The following is a 22,198-nucleotide window of genomic DNA, read 5'->3' as shown; positions in this document are numbered from 1 at the left end:
GCAGCAATTCAAATGCTAGGATTCTTTTTTTTTTTTTTTTTTTTTGAGATGGAGTTTCACTCTGCCACCCAGGCTGGGGTGCAATGGCACAACCTCTGCCTCCTGGGTTCAAGCGATTCTCTTGCCTGAGTAGCTGGGATTACAGGCACCCACCACCATGCCTGGCTAATTTTTGTATTTTTAGTAGAGACGGGGTGTCACCATGTTGGCAAGGCTGGTCTCAAACTCCTCACCTCATGTGATCTTCCCACCCTGGCATCCCAAAGTGCTGGGATTAGAGGCATAAGCCACTGTGCCCAGCCCAGAACTCTATTCTTAATGAAGTGCAATAAATAAGGCATTACTGAGTTTTTCAAATCTTATTTTAAAAATAAACTTATTGGGCATTTAAAAATAATACTGCTAATATTTTGATTCTGGGGGAACCAGTCTAGATTTTTCTATGTTTATTTATTTTATATCTCCTATTGTGGTCTACTTTTCAGCTTTGCCATTTTTTCTTTTCTGGAGTCAATTCATTTTTATAATTAAAATTTTGAAGATGTATATGTCCTTTAATCCAACAATCTCATTTATTTAAATGTGGAAACTCAGGTAGGAATAGTGTGTTGGCCAAGGTCTACAACTATGTTAGAGGGAACTAGGCTTTAGTTCTGACTTACTCTTTGCTCCTGCAATGTTGCATTTATTTATTGTCTTGGTTATATATCATATACCACCAGTGTTCTGGGCTTCTGGAAATATATTTGTCCAAACTACATGCAGAACTTTCATTCAAGATATTAGTTTTTGATTGTTTGTTCCTATACCACTCTAAATTTTTGCAAGTAGAGTATGTCCAAAGCAGCAAGATGGACCAAATAATCTCAGGGAATACAAATTCTTATAAAAAATGGATAATTTAGAGCCTAAAATCTTGAATACAATCACTCATTATTTGTCATTACTACTGCAGTTACCTGAACTAAATCCTTCCTGCCCCCTTTTAGTCCACTTATAAATTTTCCCAAGCTCTCCCTGTGGTGTGTCTCCACTGGCCTACATGGCATTTCATTGCCAAGAAGAGTATACCTGATTACATAGAAATTTTTCTCTTCCAGATTATTTAGAAAGTACTGAAGAATAATTCTGACATCTATTCTGTTGATGCGTTCTACATATTATCAAGTATTCCTATTCCATGCATATTTATCATGGCTATTGTAAATAATAATAAGTCTAAAAACCAACAAGACCCATCTCAGAGTTCATAGTAATTTGAGAATAACCTTGGAAGATACAGGAGTACCTCAGAGATACTATAAGTTTGGTTCTAGACCATTGCAATAAAGTGAGTCATGCAAATGTTTTGGTTTTCCACTGCATGTAACTGATAAATTTACCCTATACTACAGTCTATTAACTGGGTAATAAGCATTACATCTAAAAAAGTAACAACACACATATCTTAATTTAAAAATTCTTTATTGCTAAAAAAAAATCCTAACGATCACCTGAGCCTCCTGCGAGTCATCTTTTGTGGGTAGGGGGTCTTATAGCTCGATGTTGATGGCTGCTGATTGACCACAGTGGTGGTTGCTGAAGGTTAGGATGGCTGTGGCAATTTCTTAAAACACCATGAAGTTTGTCGCATTGATTTACTCTTCCTTTCACGAAAGATTTCTCTGTAGCATTTAAAGCTGTTTGACAGCATTTTACCCTGGTAGAACTTCTTTCAAAATTGGAGTCAATCCTCTCAAACCCTGCTGCTGCTTTCAATTAAGATTATAGAATATTCTAAATCCTTTGTTGTCATTTCAACATAGCAGCTTCACCAGGAGCGGATTCCTTCTCAAGAAACCACTTTTTTGGCTCATCCATAAGTAGTAACTCCTTATCCATTTATGTTTTATCGTTAAGACTGCAGCAAATCAGTCATTTTTCAGGCTTCACTTTTAATTCTAGTTCTCTTACTATTTCTACCACATCTGCAGTGACTTCCTCCACTGAAGTCTTGAGACCCTCAAAGTTATCCATGAGGCTTGGGATTAACTACTTCTAAAATCCTGTTAATGTTTGATATCTGCACATCTTTGACAAATCACAAATGTTCCTAATGACACCTAAAATTGTGACTCCTTTCCAGGTTTTCAGTTTACTTTTCCCAAATCCATCAGAGGAATCACTATCTAATGGCAGTTACAGTCTTATGAAATGCATTTCTTAAATAACAGGACATAAAAGTAAAACTTATTCCTTGATCCATGGGCTGCATAATGGATGTTGAGTGGGCATGAAAACAACATTCATCTCCTTGTACATCTCCATCAGAGCTCACGGATGACTAAGTACATTGTCAATAAGCAGTCATATTTTGAATCTTCTTTTCCTGAGCAGTAGGTCTCAACAGTGGGCTTCAAATATTCAGTAAACCACGCTGTAAACAGATGTGCTATCATGCAGGCTTTTTTCTTCCATTTATAGAGCACAAGTAGATTTAGGATAATTCTTAAGGACCCCAGGATTTTTGGAATGGTAAAGACGCACTGTCTTCCACTTAAAATCACCAGCTGTACTACCCCATAACAAGAGAGTCAACCTATTCTTTGAAGCTTTGAAGTCAGGCCACTGACTTTTCCTCTCTAGGAAGATTCTAGATGGCATCTCCTTCCAATAGAAGGCTGTTCTGTCTCCACTGAATATCTGTTGGTTAGAGTAGTTATGTTCATCAATGATCTTGGCTAGAGGTCTTCTGGATAAAATGCAGCTTCTACATCAGCACTTGCTGCTTCACCTTGCACTTGTATGGTATGGAGATGGCTTCCTTCCTTAAGACCCATGAACCAACCTCTGCTAGTTTTTCCTCTGTAGCTTCCTCAACCTTTCTCAGCCTTCACAGAATTGAGTAACATTAGGACCCTGCTCTGGATTAGGCTTTGCCTTCAGAAAATGTTGTGGCTGTTTTGATCTCTATTTACTTTCTTATTTGTGTGTTTACTGAAGTAGCACTTTTAATTTCCTCTGACAATTTTTCTTTGCATTCACAACTTGGCTAACTGTTTAGCACAAAGGGCCTAGCTTTTGGTCTATCTCGGCTTTTGACATACTTTCCTCACTAAGCTTAATCATTCTAGCTTTTGATTTAAAGTGAGAGTATGTGTGACTCTGCCTTTCACTTGAACACTTAGAGGCCACTGCAGGGTTATTAAATGGCCTAATTTCAATACTGTTGTGTCTCAGGGAACAGGGAGATCCAAGGAGAGGGAGAGAGATGAGGACCGGCTGATTGGTCAGGCAGTTGGAACACATACATTGATCAATTAAGTTCAATACAAACCTCTAAAATGATCACAATAGTAACATCAAAAAGATTACTGATCACAAATCATCATAATGGATGTAATAACAATGAAAAAGCTCCAAATACTGCAAGAATTACCAAATGTGGCACAGAGACACAAAATAAGCATAGGCTGTTGAAAGAATGGCACCAATAGACTTGACCAACACAGAGTTGACACAAAGCTTTTATTTTTTATTTGGAAAAAAAAAAAAAAAAGCACTATCTGTGAAAAGCAATAAAGTGAAGCTCAATAAGGCAATGTATACCTATACTTAATCAATCTCAGATAGTTAAAATACCTATGCAACAATCTTGCATGTTCTTCATATGTACCCCAAAACCTAAAATGCAACAAAATAAATTAAAAAAAAAATACTACATTCACTTCAGATGTGTGTGAGGATAAGGCAAGCCAGAAGAAAATGCCTAGGACACAGGCAGATAAATATATGAGCTGACCATATTTATGTCTATCATTATTTTATAATAGGAAAGTAGGTTTAAAAATCATTGTTACAAATATGGAATCTACTAATTATCATAAATAATGAATTATAATAGATTTTATAAATAAGTAGCCTACTGCTTTCAAATGAAATAAATATAAACCTTTGATAAGCTAGGATTCTAGAATACTTGCTTTTGTTGCCCTGTCTCCAACTCATTTTCAATTCCATGTTTTCATCAATTCCTATACTATAACACATTCCTATACTCTTTCAAAAAATATTTTCTAATTTTTTATATATCAATCTTCCTTTTACTGTTCTTTTCTTTTTCTTTTTCTTTTTTTTTTTTTTTTAAGACAGAGTCTCACTTTGCTGACCAGGCTGGAGTGCAGTGGCACAATCTCAGCTCACTGCAATCTCTGCCTCCCAGGTTCAACTGATTCTCCTGCCTCAGCCTCCCGAGTAGCTGGGACTACAGGCATGTGCCACCACACCTGGCTAATTTTTGTATTTTTTAGTAGAAACGGGGTTTCACCATATTGGACAGGCTGGTCTCAAACTCCTGACTTCATGATCTGCTCGCCTAGGCCTCCTAAAGTGCTGGGATTACAAGCGTGAGCCACTGTGTCCAGCCTGTTCTTTTCTTTACTTGCTTTCTGGAACACTTCTTCTATCTAATCACCTGCTTTCTTCATGTCCAGATACTCGAACCCTTCCATCCCAAAATATTCAGTCTAAGTCTACATATTGCTCACTGGCTGCCTGGCTGCCCCAAATATCCTATTTCAACTCTCAAACAGTTCCGTAGAGTTACAAAATCACCACTTCTGGCCTAGCCAACATGCTGCCACTCGTACTTACCTCCCCACAAAGCTACCATTCTCCCAGATAATGCAGCCAAGTGGTAGAGGAATAGAATGTTCACATTAGCTCATACTAAATGGATAATATATTTACCACCCCCATCCTACCCTATACTCGCAGGAGGACAATGTTTTCTAAAATAATTTCAATTGATAAAATTTCATATAAATTAGGTAAAAAATTGAGATTGGGTATGTGGGATAGAGTTAGGGGGAAACTCACCTTTAAACATACAAAGCAATTGATTCCCTAATATATTCCTGTCTTGGAATAGGCAACAAATTAGTTAATAAGAAAATACTGATCCCTATTGGGCTTTCCTGATTCTACTTGCTTCCTAAGGTCTGATTCAGCTAGGGCTGAATTTGAAATTCTAATGACAGAAAGAAACAGAAGGAAGGGGGTGTGCCAAAGGTTTATTCCAATTTCCAACATCTGAATACAGATAAAATTGTCAGTTACGGGGTTCTGAAACACTGAAGCTTCAGTACTGGAAAAATGAGAGAGGTCTGATATTCTCCTGAGTTACGGATTTAGGCAATCAGAAAGATCTCAAAGTTATCCGTATCATACCTGCTCCTCTCTCTCTCCTTCCTCTATCTGAATAAGGAAATACTTCTTGTGATTGTATTAGGTATTGATCGACTTACCACCTATGCAACTTACGACCATTCAACTTTACGACCACAATCGTTAGCCATGACTGCTCTGCGTCTGGCAGCGCAAACGTTGCCCAGCTGGGCGTACGACAGTGCGGACCAGCTTCCGGCAGCACTACCATCTCCGCGTGCACCATTTCAACTGTACATATAGCCTACTCAACTTACGACCAAATCGTGTTACGGCCGGTCCGCGGTCCCGACTGTGGTCGTAAGTCGAGCACTAGCTGTAATACTAATTATTGTTTATGGCTAATTACTCCTTGGTACAGTAACAAACATCAAATTGCAGTTAGCTTTGTTGTAAGCTTTACCTTAATAAAACACTATGTTTTACTCAAGTGTTTAATCTTTATAGTACTGTACATAGGGGCAGGTTTACTTTACTACAGCTAGTGCTCTACTTACGGCCACGGTCGGGACCGCGGACCGGCCGTAACACGATTTGGTCGTAAGTTGAGTAGGCTATATGTACAGTTGAAATGGTGCACGCGGAGATGGTAGTGCTGCCGGAAGCTGGTCCGCACTGTCGTACGCCCAGCTGGGCAACGTTTGCGCTGCCAGACGCAGAGCAGTCATGGCTAGCGATTGTGGTCGTAAAGTTGAATGGTCGTAAGTTGCATAGGTGGTAAGTCGATCAATACCTGTAATTAAAACAATAGTAGTAACAACCAGAGGGAACATTAGAAATGCCCAATATATACTGGTTGCATAAATCAATAAACGCTATGTTTATTTAATGTGGTACATGACACTCAAACATTCATTGAGCACCTACGGTATGTAGATCTTTATTTAGGGGAAGTAGTGCTGCAGGCATCACTGACAATTTATTATGAGGAAGGAGGAGGGCTTTATGCTGCCTGTAGAAGAACCTCACTAACACTCCTTACCCTCCATCCGGGCCCCCACAATGTTTCTATCTCTAGATTTCCTCTAGCTATGCAACCAACTGTAAGACTGATTCTCCTCCTTCAACCCCTTGGATTACCCAGTTTTATTCTGGTCATCCATTAATTACTACTAACTATTACGTGCTTTAAAGTTGCATCTGTACAACAGTTACAGCTGCCTTAGAGAACAAGATCACCATTTGGAAACACTGCTCCAAAATCAGAATATAGAGTATCAAATAGAATGACATCAAGGCTGGGCACAGTGGCTCAAGCCTGTAATCCCAGCACTTTGGGAGGCCAAGGCAGGCTGATCACCTGAGGTCAGCAGTTTAAAATCAGCCTGGCAAACATGGCGAAACTCTGTCTCTACTAAAAATACAAAAATTAGCCAGGCATGCTGGTGGGCACCTGTAACCCCAGCTACTCAGGAGGCTGAGGCACTAGAATCACTTTACCCAGGGAGGTAGAGTGCAGAGCTGAGATCAGGCCACTGCACTCCAGCCTAAGTGACAAAGTGAGACTCAATCTAAAACAAAACAAAACAAAAAAAAACCCTCTTCCCTGGACATTTGTGTCTTTACATAGAAACACTGTTCAAAAATAGTAACAATGGTGATTTACAAAGACAGGGAGAAAGTACTACTTTGTGATCACAGCCCAGTTTCAGAATGGGTGCTAAGACAGAGCATTTTAACATTTTTTTAAAGAGGAGCCATATCTCAAAATGATAGCACTTTGAATAATACAATTAGTATGTGTAAGTACACTCTATGACATCTGCACAAGGACAAAAATTGCCTAATGATACATTTCTCAGAATATATATGCATCATTAAACAATACATAACTATGTTTACAGGGTCTACTTTTTCACTGATACTCACAGAATCACATAAGCACTATGATAACCACAGAGACTGCACACTGTGTCTATACACATTACATCCCAATATAAATGAATCTCTAAACCCTCAAAAACATAAATGTTCAAGACACACATCACATTTATATCTAATGTGCTGGGCAAACTATTTTAAAATACAAAAAATAAAAGAGTCTTCATTCTTTTTTCTTTTTTTAAAGAAAGACTTGTAAATATGATACATATGAATAAAGGAAATACATTTCTTTCTTGGTCATAGAAAGCTCTACATCTCCCTTTTTTGTTTTCTAGCCTGAGTATGCTTACTTATCAATCATTATATCACTATTTCTTGTGTTTTTTTTTTTGTAATGAATTGGTATACTTCTTATGCTCAGTATAAGAAGAAAGTCATGTAATCAGAGGCAGGGTGATTGAATGAATCACTTAGGTCTTAATCAGGAAGAAAAGAAAAATTGAACACAGAAATGGTTAAGAAAAAGTGAATACCCTAAGGACTCCCAGAAACCACCAATGCACAGTTAGTTTTCCTTTCAATATTTTCTCAACAGCAGCAACGGTACCAAGTCTCAGAGGGGATGGAAATTTCCTTCCTTGTCTCTATCATTTGTGTAAGTTCTTAGAAAGGGTTTACAGGACTCTAGTTTTACTCCTGTTTGGTAGACAACTGCATTTATACAAATAGAGCCACCAATTCATTTCCAGGTTTAAAAAATTGATACAAACTCTAGGGAAGCCAAGAAATGCTACTATTTTAAATTTCAGATCCAAACCTACAGGTTAAATGGTACATCAGTCCAATTAGTGATAAACTTTACTCACTGAATTCTCTGTGACTTCTCATGTGTCAACATTATATTCTGCTAAAAATTAAAGAAGTTATGCTTATTGGAAAACTTTTAGGTGCCAGTCTTTTGTTCAAAACCATATAAGTAGTGGCCAGCAAATTAGAAAGAATAATCTTTTCACCTCCATAAGTACTTAATATGTCCATTTTTGTCTTCCACAGATTTCAATTAATGGAACTTCATTTCACACCCAGTGTGTAGCTTTCCTAGAACTGGTGAAAGTGCTAAGTATTTGGAGTTACCTTGAGTGGTGAAGTTGAAGAGTGCAGGTGTGTCTCGCCCATTTGGTAGTTTGACATTTGGGTCCCGTAATTCATCAAAAAATGAATGTGCACAAGCTTCCAGTGGTGTCAATCGGGCTGTTGGTGTATACTCCAGCAGACGGCTACACAGGGCAATCGCCTCCGGTGGAGTTCGAGGTCTGAAGACCTGCAGTACAAAAAAAGGGAAGGAATAATTAATGTTTTATGAATCTAGGCAAGTACCCTGTGAGTAATGACTTAATTCCTACCATGTACAGCAACATGGTTGCATTTGGGAAAAGACCTTCTAGAACGGAAAGAGTTAAATGCATACGCTTCACAGTGGTGAACTGCTAATTAAGACTATATGAGAAATGCTCAGAGAAAAAATCTATATATGCTAATCATAAATCAATACAATCAGACATGCATACGAAATATGACAGGCACATGGGAAAAGCTGCATTCTGGAGGCAAGCACAACTAGAAAAACATTTTTAAAATTTTAAAGTTTTCACTGCTATGGCAGTAAATAAAAGACTGCCTCTTTTGCATTTTTTTTTTTTTTAAGCAGAACAACTATCAATGATGGGCAGCATTGTTAAAAAATTTGGCAATCAATATCTTAAAAGAAAAGAAAGAGCTATTTACTCTATGTCTATAAATGCTACTGATTTGGTATTATCTCCAATAAACAGAGCCTATCATTATTTGAAGAAATTCTTGAAAAACTAGAATTTGGTAAAATGTCCTATATTTTTTTCTCAAGTAGCTGTTACCATCAATGTGGCCAGATTTCCCTCATTTGAATAAATATTCCAGGGTTTTAATCAAGGAGAGAAAAATATATTATTCATTAAGAATGATTAAGACATGGAAAAAGTCAACTGAAGGCTATATTGAAGGAAAGTTCAATTAAATTAATATACTTAAAGGCTGGCTTTCTACTTATTTGCGTCTTAAATAAAACAAAACTAATCAATAAAAAAACTATAAAAATATACTTCATTCTAAATTATGGCCAGCTACAAAATAAAAATAAAAAGGGAAGGAATAGAAATAAACAGATGAGGAACTTTTCAACTAAAGAAAAATGAAACATATATCCCTTAACAGGAAGAACACACAACCAAATAAAAGGTGTGATGATGGAGGTGGACAGACAAGTAGACGAGGGAAATAGACCTATAAGTGAGAAAAGTCCATGCATATTGTGACAGGGCATGAAGCAGCCTGGGAGACTAGGATTTTCTAGTAAGAATTGTTCATGTAACATCTGGTTGTTCACTTATGCTGACAGTTAGTAGAACTAGTTACAACCACAGAGCTCATTAGACTTTCCAGAGACTATTTATAAGTACTGTCTACAGTGAAAAGAGGGTTGCATTTTAGTTTATTATTGAAAAAGACACTTTCCATGAAAATTGAGAAATTAGGTAAAGTAGGCTCTTAGGAATTTATTTCAGAACATTAAGGTCTTAGTCAACTTCTTGGTTATGTGAAAAAGAAAACCTTTTTATAAGGTCAAAACCTGCCTCATCTTTATTCTTTTGAATACTCTGACTTGCCTCAGTCAAGGAAACCTTTGAGTTATTGAAATGTTTAGCTCTTCCACTGTTCTTGGTCCCCTCTCTTGCTCCCAAAGTCCATAATCAAATACAGAATGTAAAAAGAAAATAATCAGTGGGAAAACCCAGAAAATTTTCATAAAATTATTAAACATTATTGGCATAATTTATCCCTGAGGGCAAGTTTGCTTCTGTTTGATAGTATATGGATTTACTTTGCTAGCTAATCCAAAATGTTTTTGCACCAATATGGCAGCACATAAGTGGAATTAAAAGTAGCACCAAAGGTAGAAATAAATATCTCCCGCTAACATACAAATGTAGGATAGATGGATGGTGAGTTGTTTTAAATAAAAAAATTTCATGTTATATTTTCCAAGATTTTGTGTTAAAGCTATTAATAAACCAGTATTATAAGCTTATTTTCAATATTTTTTTAAGTCACCCATATCTTTTGGTGTTTTACTGGCTACAAGTGATCATCCATATTGGTACTAAAACATTTATTAGCATCAGGGAATCTTAACTCTTGAAGTTCAAGAGTTAAAAACTATAAAGAAAATAATACATTCCAAGAGCCTACATTAAAATCAAGATTTAACCTGCCTTTGCAAAAAGTATACATTGTTATTTTAAACCCTTAAGAGATTCTTGATGAGAAAAGCCTTGGTTCAGTACTCTGTGAATAAAGATTAAGTGGAAAATTATGTGGGGCCAAAACCCAGTATCTCCCACAGTTCAGATTTCTGACCATAATACAATGTGAGTTAGCACATAACTTCTAAAAATTATAGGGCAAACTAGAAACTAGCTCATCTGAATTATTTTTGCTTCTAAAGAAAAGGAAACCACCAAGAACTGAAATGTGTCTTTTAATTAAAGAAGCTTCTGCTATCACTTCTTTCCTTACTCATTGACATGGCTTAACACTCAGACCTTTGGTTTCATGGATCTTCATCAATATTTATTCTTCCAATAGAAATAATAATTTTAAACCCCCACAATTCCCAAACTTCAGCCTAGATGTCAACGAATCACCCAAGAGACTGACAACCTAAATACACTATAAGCAAAACCTATGCCATACAGTGAATAAAAACAGAAATCACAGCTACTTCCATCGTTTACTATTACATTTCAAGAATGAATAATTGTTTAGCCTTTCAAAAAAGGTCTCCCCCAAGTTTTATAGACCTGCCCTGAAATTTTGGGAAAAAAAAATTAAGTACATACCCGCACTCCTGAGGTGAAATGTCCTGTTCCTGACGAATCCTAAAGATGATAATGCAGTGAAATAATCCAAACAGGGGAAGTCAATCCAAAAGAGAATAGTCCAGCAAGGAAAAATATATCCAATGTTATAAGAAATCCATGGTGTGGGGGGGACATAGAAAATGTTTATACAGTTATAAACTTTAAACATCAGTCTCCACAGTAGCAAGTCCAAGTTTTAAAAATTATTTCACCACAGTGTATGCAAAAAAATTTTTTTTGATTATGCAATGGTGAGGCACAGTAAAGAAACATTTTAATTTTTGTTTATTATGTTCCAATGCCAGTGCGTTTATTAAAAAAATACAAAACCAAAAAAAGTTAAAATCAAAATGAAATCTAGAAGTAAAGTTCCCAAAGTAAAGTGGTCTTCTCCGACCTGGATTCATCATCCACAGACATCACTGTGAGGGGGCATTTTAGCCTGCTTTTAAAGTTTTAAGTTCCCAATATGCTACTTTTTTCTCTAATAATGTGTTCCAGTTACACAGTATAAACATTTTTTGCTACATTAGTAGTGATGAGAGGAAAGTAATAAATATACTTAAGTTATATTACTACAGATTTCTAGCCAGATACTTTCAATTTGTGTGAGCTAAGAAGGATCAGGCCACCGCGGATTATTCTCCATTTTGGATTGACTTCTCTGCTAAAAGATGTTTCTTTGCTGACATTCTCATTATCTTAGAGGACTCATCAGGAAATTGACATATCACCTCAGGAGTGCGGGTATTAACTTACTTTTTCTATTGTGGGCTTTGCCCGCTCATACCCTTGCACCCATTACTTAGGAAAAATAAATAGAGAACATTCTTTCCTCTTTGGAAAAACTCTCTGAAAAAAATCAATCCTACATCTTCAAGCACTATAAATTAAACACAGTTCCATCTGCAAATATGCCCAATTCACCCACCAAAAGCTAAACAAAAATATATACAATTAACAATACAACTAAGGGACAGTCACAGTTACAGGTGACAGGCATAGGAGTGTATACCAACACCTAGGCACAACGGAGCCAGATATGCAAGGGAGGTAGTAGGGTCTATTATGTCTAGGTATTGAGAACAAAAAAAATGGCAGGACTCACCAGTATCTGTGAATTCCCCTGGCTATTCTAAGAGAATTTAACATTCTTTTAGGATAGTTTCCAGTGGGGGAATTAAATATTTTGCAAAAATAAATAATCCGCGGATTACTTTTAGTCTGCAGACTAAAATTTAGTAAACAGATTAAAATCCGGCCCATCAGAATAAATTCTCTCATGAACTAAAACACAACCAGGTGGACAAAAATAGAAAACCAGACTGAAAGAACTGAGAGCACAAAATAAGACTCAACTGGGCCAACTAACAATTAGTACGCAGACTAAATATGGCCAGCAAAGTATGCAGCAAGGCCACAGAGATCCCAAAACACCCTTTAAAAAATAAAACCAAAAGTAAATAAATAAAACAGAACAAAACAAAAGCAAAAAAAAAAAAAAAAAAAAAAAAAAAAAAAAAAAAAAAAAAAAAAAGAAAGAAAGAAAGAAAGAAAAGAAAAAAGGAAAAGTAAGAAAGAAAAAAGAAAAAGAGGAAGCAAAAAAGAAAGAGAAAGGAAAAACTGAAAGGAACCAAAACACTGACATGAACTTTTAAAGTGATTCAAATACTACCTCACCTATGCAGCAACTCATTTTCTTAAATTAAACAAACATCAACTCTCATCACAAATACTAGTCCATAAAAGAAACTAATAGAAAAAATACATTTTTTCAAAAAGAAAGTTTCTGTAGTATTGAACAAATGCAAAGAAGTCCTTAAATGAAGAATTATTCTAAATAAATTTGCATTTGGGTAACTCAAAAATGACAGAGGCAATTTCTGCCCTGTATGTCCCTAGAATAGACTTTGGCCTTCAAATTTGAACCTGGAGCTAGGTGTTGTGACTGAATCTCAAGCACTTTAAAAAGGCCATTTTTAAACAATCACATACACCATAACAAGACCTCTGGTTGAGATGCATCTCACAGCATCAGCTCTTAGCAACTCTATAGTATTATGTAGCCAATCAAAGCAATGTTAAAATGTCCATTTTAAATGGCTGTTGGCAGTGATAATTAATCTAACAGAACACAGAACAAGAGTCATGGCTGTTCCAAACAGCTATTCCTCACTAGTTTTCATTACAATAAGTGCACAACACACATCCTATATTCTGGTCATATACAAAATATAAGCATCCAGTTTTAAAAACTGGTAACATATGAATACTCCTAAAGAGCAACCCCAATATTGACTCTCAAGTAATATCCTAATCATCTGAAATTATTTGCAATTTGTAAACCTAAACACAGGATTAACAGTGAGACAATGCCAGGGACTGTTGAATAGGTAATTACGTTAATTAACTAAGAAAAGAAATTAAGTCTACTTAAGTGCTCATATGTAGTACATAATTCAATAATTATTTAACTAATTAGTCCACACTATTTTTTAAAATATTCTTTGGTGGTCTTTTACATGCTTTGATATATTGATCTAATTATGTACTGACATACAAAGTAATCCAATTCACTTTAAGTGCTATCAAAAATGAGTACCAGAGGCTACTGAAAACAACTTTCAGAGTCTTCCTGCCAAGTAAAATTGCTACCTATGAAGGCAGAATCTAACAGGGTAGGATACATAAACTGTATTCAGTTTGAATTCTCAAGCCTACTGCATAGATATTTTTCTAAACTTTTCATTAAGATACCAGTTTAGGTAAAGAAGGTTGAGCATAAGAAACGCAAATAATCCTTTCCTTAGCCATGACAGATCTAACAGCCAGTGAATTTCAGTTGTACTAATTAAAAGCCTTATTGAGTTTTCCCAAGTTCTACTACAGTTAAGAAAAGTTACACAGTAACTCTTCATTTAATGTCACTGATAGGTTCTTGAAAACTGTGACTTCAAGTGAAATGTATATTAAAAGCAAATGTTTTCCTTCATCAATGTTGAATGAACCAACATTATTTGAGGACCTATTGTACATCATTTCACTTAAACTTGCAGTTTCTAAGAACTTAGTAACCATCTTAAATGACTGGCTGTATATATGTAGATATCAGCATTTAACTATGTAATGTAATTTCCCTCCCTCACATCATGCACTGATGAAATAGTACTACATGCCTACACAGCAGTGTAAATTGCCAAATGTCCGCTTATCCAATTTAATCTTTCATTGTTCACAAAACAGTTATTACAGTAAGGCTGGCTCTCGTAAGAATACAGAAATATTTTCTTTTCATTCACCTCTCTCCACCTTGGGAGATATTCACCCAGGTTATAACAATTCCTAACCTTTTCTACACCTAAGCAAATCTTAAACCTCCCCTTCAACATCCCACCTCATCTATTATCTTTGAGGAGGCTTCAGTTTTTCCTTCACCATCCTCACTGGAAGTCTGCATTGTAACACCTACAGCCATGTGGAACACCTCTTAACACTTACAGCACAGAATCAACTATATGGTTACATACTGTCTCACATTATTTAATATTTGCTTCAACTGAGCTTTTCAACTTTCAGCTTTTCAAGGACAAAGACTATATTTTACTTGTTTTGCATCCTTTATGGTACCCAGCACAGCACTGGTTACATAGAAGACACAAGATTTACAAAACAAATAAAAAATAGAATTTTGCCTTCTTTTCAAATCCACCCCAACCTCATCCTTTGTCTCCCACAAGCAATCTGAAAATTATGTCTTAGTATTCTTCCTTTTTGTCATTATTCCTCTTATATGTGGATTAGCCATCCTAAAAGATGGAATTTAATGTGGTTTCCAGCAAAGAAACAAATATCTAGCCAGTAGAAATAAAAAAGAAACAGAAATATACAGCCAGTAGAAATAAAAAAGGAAGTCCATTAACATATGAAAATGGATATTAGAAAAGGAAAAGTGATTATTCTAACAATAAGGATGTGGGTAGAAATTTTAGTAGAAAATCTACTGTATGTATTCATGAGACAAGTGAGAATGGTCTAGGTAGAATGTTCAGGGCAGAGTGGGGTTGAATAGTAATATAAAAATTGATTTACCATAAGCAATAGAACAAAATAGACAAGTAGCAACCTTAGGAGCCAACAGAATTCCCCAACATGGTTTTATACTTTCTGGAATATATGCGAATGAAAGGAGTAAGGCAGAGAGACCAGAAAAGGTGTACAGAATGATTGTGCAAGAAAACTTTGGCAGCTATTTTTGTTTTGTGCTCTCTAGGCCTCTCTGAAGGCATTTTAAGTAATATACTGAACAATGGTTAAAATAGGTAGGTTTACCAAGTTCTGAAAAATCTATTGAATGGCTCAGGTAAAAAATGTAACATTAGGCTGGGCGTGGTCACTCATGCCTGTAATCCAAAGCACTTTGGGGGCCAAGGCGGGCGGATCACCTGAGGTTGGGAGTTCAAGACCAGCCTGACCAACATAGTGAAACCCTGTCGAAAGAAAGAAAAAAAGAAAAGAAAAGAAAAGAAAAGAGAGAGAGAGAGAAAGAGAGAGAGAGGAGAGGAGAGGAGAGGAGAGGAGAGGAGAGGAAAGGAAGGAGGGGAAGGAGGGGAAGGAGGGGAAGGAGGGGAAGGAGGGGAAGGAGGGAAGGGAGGGAAGGGAAGGAAGGGAAGAAAGGGAAGGAAGGGAAGGAAAGGGAAGGAAGGGAAGGAAAGGGAAGAAAGGGAGGAAAGGAAGAAAAGAAAGAAAGGAAGAAAGAAAGAAAAAGAAAGAAAGAAAGAAAAGAGAAAGAAAGAAAAAGAAAGAAAGAAAGAAAAAAATGTAACATTATGGACAAAGTCTTAAAAAGAAATAAGTATAGTGGGGCTTTTTTGTTCAGCTGTAAGTATAGAGAATAAGTAACTTTTTCAGTCGAAAATAATTCCTTTGAAAGCTGAAATGACCTGAGAATTCAATTTTCTGCTTACTCTGTTAGCTAGTTAGAAATACTAGTATTGATTCACCATGAAGCATGTTGACAGTGTTTCAGGGAGTCAAGTATGCAAGAGTTAATTTTTGTGAATAACGCTTTCTGGGAGACTTACCAAATGACTTATGGTCATACAAACACTTAAGTATTAAACTACCATATATGCCAACAACTTGGCAACAAATATTTTGAAGTAATTGATATTCATATTAATATTATTATAAAAAAGAAATTAGGAATTGCTCCTTTATATATATGGTATAATTTGGTAGGTACTACAGGAGTTACATGGTAGGACAGTCATGAAGAACTTAGACAATGAGAAAACATTTCATGGGAGAAGTGAAATTTGAGATCTTAAGAAAGGTTAAGACTTGGTAAGCAGAGAAGAAAAGAACATTCTAAGAGAGTGGGAGGGGGACTACAGACAGGGAAGAGGGACACTAACATGAGGCAGAAATGAATGTGGCTTCTCTGGGGAACCACCAGGAGACAATCTAACTAAATCAGAAAATCCAGCATGGCTGCATGGTCCCTTCAAAGTGAGCTGCAAACTGGACAAACATTCCAATATGTAGCCAATATATTAAGTAGCACTAATGTAACTATTAAGAGATCAAGGGCCTTGGGATTGTAATCTACTTCTTTCTACTAACCAGTTATATCACTTATGACTTTCACTGCTCTGAAAGAATAAAACAGACATCTGTGTTACCTAACTGACCTCACAGGATTATTTATTACTAGGATACAGGAGAAACGCTTGTCATAAAGAAATTTACAAAAGGGTAGCAGAACCAGGCACTCGAAAGTGGGTGGGTAGCAGAACCAGGCACATCTCATATACCTATTAAAAATATAACCTTATTAAAAATCCAGAATCAACCCTAACTAGACACTAAACTTTTAAATCCATTGCCTAACAACACGCATTTAAGAATACAGGAAGCTGTAAAACTTGGGAAAGAGACTGGGTTCAAGAACTAGATGCCTCAAGGAAGGTTGGGAATAGGATAAATACTAACTACTCTATTTTTCTGGAAAAGAAAGCAGAAAAGATCAAGAACAGAGTGACTAAATAATCTGCCACCCAAATTGGGACGCTCCTGGGAGTGAAAAGTAAGCAATTAATAATTACAGTGGACAAGCATAAATTGGCACACTGGTTCACCCTTGTTATTATATGTATATAATGCTAAATTTTCCTAAAGGCTATAAGGAATCAGAGAAGAATTTTAAATAGGAGTGACAGTATCACGCGTGTTTTTAAAAAAGCCAAGTTTGACAGAAATGAGGAGGATGGATTAAAATGATGTGAAACCGAAGGATGGAGGTAGGAGGTTGTTTTTAATAATTCTATTATATGATGGTGGCCTAAACTAAGGTCAGGGCAGTGGAGACAGAGAAGACAAATCAGAAAACTACACTGGAGTGCTATATCCGTAACATTTATTCAAAACTAAAGTAATCCTTTATATGTACATTATGGCTGTATTTTCAAAATAATCCTGAAAAAGACACAGCAGATAATCACTATCTTACAAAAGAAAAAGAGCTGAGGCATAAACATGAGAAGCAGTGTTTAAACTAGATTCTCACTCTTTTTATAATAGCCCATCATTTAACCACAACTCCGCATACTAAATGCAGAATTTAAATTTCCTCTCTTCTTCCAACCAATCTGTCTCTACTTAATTCTCAATCTACTTTTGCATTACTTCCTTTTTGTTTCCATGCGTTTTTCTTCTTTGCAGTGTACAGTGTACACTAAGGCATAGGTCTTCATCCCCTCAACTCCAATAATAATTCTTGTTTCAAAATATTAGCACCTATTTCCTTTCCTACTTAAACCACAAGTGTTTTATTAATGAAGTATGTTGCACTGGCTATTGCTATAATATAATAGCCAAGGGCAACTTACTGGATTTTTTAAATTCTCAAGACCTGCCATATACCATACTGGATCTTCTCAGTGTTATTTTTCTGCTATTTCTTCTATACACCTGTATCCCCTTACCACAATGTTTTCACAAAAGACATTTTCTCTTTTGATGTTTATTTCTGTCTACCTTTTTTTTTTTTTTTTTTTTTTAAAAGAACACCAGGTCCCAATTTTGGGGATATAGCTGCACAACACTGCAGCACAGGAAACCAGGGTTCACATGTCCACAGCTTCAGGGAATGGGACTAACAGAAGACAGCAATAAAGGTAAAGCACTTCTTGTTTCCAGATCCCTGTTTACCTGCCCTCCAAAGGCAAAATGCTCTTCTCTTTGGAGGACATTCTATACAGTTTTTAAATGACTCAGCTGGTTGCTTAGCCTAAGAGCACTTCTCAATTTGCTGTTCGCTAACACAGTGGTAGGGAAAGGAGACTGAGTTCCCTCTAGGAATTTTAAAGTTTTGTATTTTAATTCTTATAATAACCTATTTAAAAAATAAACACAAGCATACTCTCAATCATCTAGATGACAGAGAAGACCAATAAAATTTCTGCAACTGAATTTACTTTTTTTGTTTACAATCCCATAAACACCACCCTAGAGTACACAAATGAGAAACCAATGTAAGTGTACTTACTACATAATACATGTGTGCATGAAGTGAAAACCAAATTATGTCAAAAGACACTAGATGAATGAAAGGTTCATAGTCCTTTTAATAAACAAAAAAGATGGGAGAACTGAGTCATTATTCTACACATGGTATGGGAATGGAAACCTAAATAAAAGGCCTTTACACAGATGATTCAAGTTTGAAAAGAATTAGTATAAGATAAGGAAACATCAAGAATTCAACAGGGCAACAGAAGTTGTAAAGCATACAAATTTACTACAGTTCTTCTGTTGGCTGCATTTTAATTATAATCAACCATTGCTCACATTCTACTTTAGCTAATACCTGTATTAGAGATATATAATTCAGGGGGAAAATGCAGAATTTGACACACATTAAATACAGTGCCCCTTCCCCTTTACCTAAAGGGGATATGTCCCCAAGACCCTCATGTGGATGCTGAAACTGCAGGTAGTACTAAACCCTACATATATTGTTTTTCTCTATACATACACACTAATGACAAAAGCTTACTTTATAAATTAGGCACAGTAAGAGGTTAACGACAATAATAATAGAGAATTATAATAAAATTATGTGAATGCAGTATCTCTCTCAAAATATCTTATTGTACTATATCACCTATTTCAGACAGAGGTTGACAAAGCATAATTGAAACCTTAGATAAAGGAGGATTAGTGGCAGTCTTGATAAAATAATAATAATAAAGGAGGATTGTGAGTGTTAAATAGGATCTCATGATTCAATTTCAGCATAATATTTGTTAGAAACTCTATATAGAGGATAATATGTAATACTTAGATTACACCAAAAAAATTTTTTCCTTTTCCTCATAAAAATAACATCATTATTAAAGAAAATATGAAAGTTTGAAAAGGTAGAACAAAGAAAATAAAATTGTGCACTTTCTTCTTACCCAAACTACTGTTGGCATTTTGGAATATTTCCCTATATTTATTCAAAAAACAGAATTCTCTTTGTTGTTTTTCCCTTAACATGGCTGAAGTCATAGTATACTACAAATCACTTATTATAAACAATTTAACTTGCAATAACTATAGTGGACTGAAACTGTAATGCAGCCCCTAAATTCAAATAGGCCACCTGAGATTTTCTGGGTTTAGAGCCAGGTAAGAGTCTACTATCTTCTGACTCGGATTTAAAATAAGCCTTGAATACAAAGATCAAAGAACACTTTAGAATCTCAGACTATTTAGTGCTTACCATAAATGTTTAAAAAAGGGAAGGCAAGATTGTGATCTGTTGGCCAGTTTGTAGTAAAAGCTACAACCTATAATTCTGGCACTAAAATACTATTGAGGTCTTTGATTCTAAATAGGAAATAAATAATTAGTAACAAGAGAGTTTTCTGAACATAGTGAGATTATGAGAATTTGAAGAAAACAAACTTTGATTCTACAGAGTGTAAATTATTTCACCTATAGCCCTAAATTATTTCACCTCTAATTATATCTATAACCAACTAAATGAACAGTATAAAATGAATTGTTATATGTACATTTTAAAATACAGAAAGTCTCTCTTTGAAATACATATTAAAAAGTTGATCATTTGTAATCCATGACACACACACTCACACACATGTGCACACAGAATTTTAATCCTGGCTTTGTCACAAGCCATCCATGTAATCTTGGGTAAGTCACTTTGAATCTTTGGTCAGAGTTTTTGAACTTGTAAAATGAGGAAGCTAGAGATTCACTCTACTTATAAACCTTACGGAGAAATTCTATTTTTTTCTCTGCATACTTAATCTCACAAATCAAACTGAGGTGAAAACACTTTTTAATAAACTCTCTCTTAAGTCATTCCAATTAATTACCAAAGGAAAAAAAAGTTCCCTGGTACATTAGCAATTGTGCTCTTTAGAACTGGTTCCATCTAATGTTAAGGTTAGGTTTTTTCAAAGGCTAGTGACATCCAGTTAACATATCAATTGTTTTTAATGTACACTCCCAGCAAGATTACACCTGCTTTTTAATCCTGTTTCCAAAATGCCAGTAGGAAAGTAAACAAGAGAAGAAAAACACACAATGCCATCTATAATAAGGTCTATGTTTTAATAGTTTAAAAGAATAAAGAAAATGTTTGAAATGTATCATATGCTATATATTAAACTATACACCTCTATGTAAATAAACTTCTGAATTTTAGGTTGTCAAAATTTTATATTAGATCCTACTCGTAAATCAAATCCTGTACTTTAATGATATAAGTATATTGTCCTTACCTTGCAAATAAAAACCAGGCTGGAAACTGTCTACAGGAAATCATTGAGAGTGAAACTATAAAAAGTCAATGAAACACTCAAGTACATATATACAACTATCTTTACATGCAAAACTGCTTGTATTCAATGCAATGATCTGGTCTCAAAATAGTTTAAGAACAGTAAGAAACCTGTTTTAGGTAACTATTGGTTAGTATGCTTTAAAAAAAATCTGACTCACCTTAGTCCAAGGATGTGCCTTAATTTGAGGGAATTTAAATTCTGTGTAGTTTGGGTTCATTTCTCTGATTTGCTCCCTTGTTGGAGTTCCCAGGACCTAGATAAAGAAAGCAAGTTACTGTCATCGTATCCTACACATTTACAAATTTAGTCTCTATTTTTAAGGCATTGGTTTCACAGAAAAAAAGGACTTCCCAGGTTAAATAAAATATGTAACTAATTAAAAAGAGCAGTGTCAGGATTTGAACATGTTTCCCAAAGCTCATGTGTTGAAATCTTAATACCTAATTCAACAGTGCTGAGAGGTAGGATGTTTAAGTGGTAATTAGGCAATGGTTCTGCCCTTGTGAATGGATTCATGTCATTATAGTGAAGGCAGGCTTGTTATTTCAAGAGTGGGTTGATTAGAAATTTAAGTTTGGCCCCCCTCACTCTTGCTGTCTCTTGACTTTCTGCCTTCCAACATGAGATGATACAGCATGAAGGCCATCACCAGATGTCAGCACTTTGACATCAGACTTTCCAGTCTCTAGAAGAGTGAACCAAATAAATTTCTATTGTTTATATATTACCCAGTCTTTGGTATTCTGTTATAGCAGCACAAAACAGACACAGGCAAACAAACTTTGTGAAAGCCTCTTATCTGTAGCTGACTACAGATTTCATGCTATATTACCATAGACAGACTTCTATGATAATATGTTAAATTTGGGTCATAAAAAAGGATTACCGTACTCAAAAATATTCAAGTAAAAATCAGGTATCTTTGTTTTATCTAGAAAAGCTATCTATTGCAATAATCACATCTGAGAGTACTTTTTATTCATTTAGTTCAGTATAGCCAAAGGTTATCCAGCTGTCCCTGATATCCAGACTGTTCCAGGATACCAAAGGATACCAAAATCCATGGATGTTCAAATCCCTTGCATAAAATGGCATATTATTTGTATATAATCTATTTATATCCTCCCATACACTTTAAATCATCTGTAGGTTACTTATATAACACTTAATATCAATCCTATGTAAAGGGTTGTGTTAAGTTGTATACTATTCTTTATTAATGTATTTTTAAATTGTTTTTTTTTTCTGAATATTTTTGATCTGCAGTTGGTTGATTTTGTGGATGCAGAACCTGCAGATATGGACAGTCAATTGTATTATCAATATATCAGGCAAACCTTATTTTAAAACCATCAA

At 35.5% G+C, this 22,198-nt stretch overlaps 1 protein-coding gene and 1 long non-coding RNA gene across 6 annotated transcripts in view; both read right to left on the bottom strand.

The window, feature by feature from the left end:
• Positions 1–22,198, bottom strand: part of GSK3B (glycogen synthase kinase 3 beta) — a 228,474-nt gene that overhangs the window by 24,686 nt on the left and 181,590 nt on the right. For 4 of the 5 annotated variants that reach the window (XM_032298954.1, XM_032298958.1, XM_032298957.1 and 1 more), the window contains 3 exons: positions 21,000–21,095; positions 10,965–11,003; positions 8,164–8,350 (listed from right to left, as the gene is read on the bottom strand). In XM_032298954.1, coding sequence (XP_032154845.1) covers positions 8,164–8,350; positions 10,965–11,003; positions 21,000–21,095 — 322 coding nt within the window. The remainder of the gene's footprint in view (positions 1–8,163; positions 8,351–10,964; positions 11,004–20,999; positions 21,096–22,198) is intronic. The other variant, XM_032298956.1, reaches the window with a different exon arrangement.
• Positions 2,055–4,154, bottom strand: LOC116565408. Its single transcript, XR_004275425.1, has 2 exons — positions 3,699–4,154; positions 2,055–3,621 (listed from the first exon to the last, which is right to left on the bottom strand). It is a non-coding gene; the product is annotated as an uncharacterized LOC116565408 (long non-coding RNA).

This window comes from Sapajus apella, unplaced genomic scaffold (genome assembly GCF_009761245.1).
Source record: "Sapajus apella isolate SASKATOON/1434 unplaced genomic scaffold, GSC_monkey_1.0 scaffold40, whole genome shotgun sequence".
Lineage (NCBI taxonomy): Eukaryota > Metazoa > Chordata > Mammalia > Primates > Cebidae > Sapajus > Sapajus apella.
This window is presented reverse-complemented; position numbering and strand designations above follow the sequence as displayed.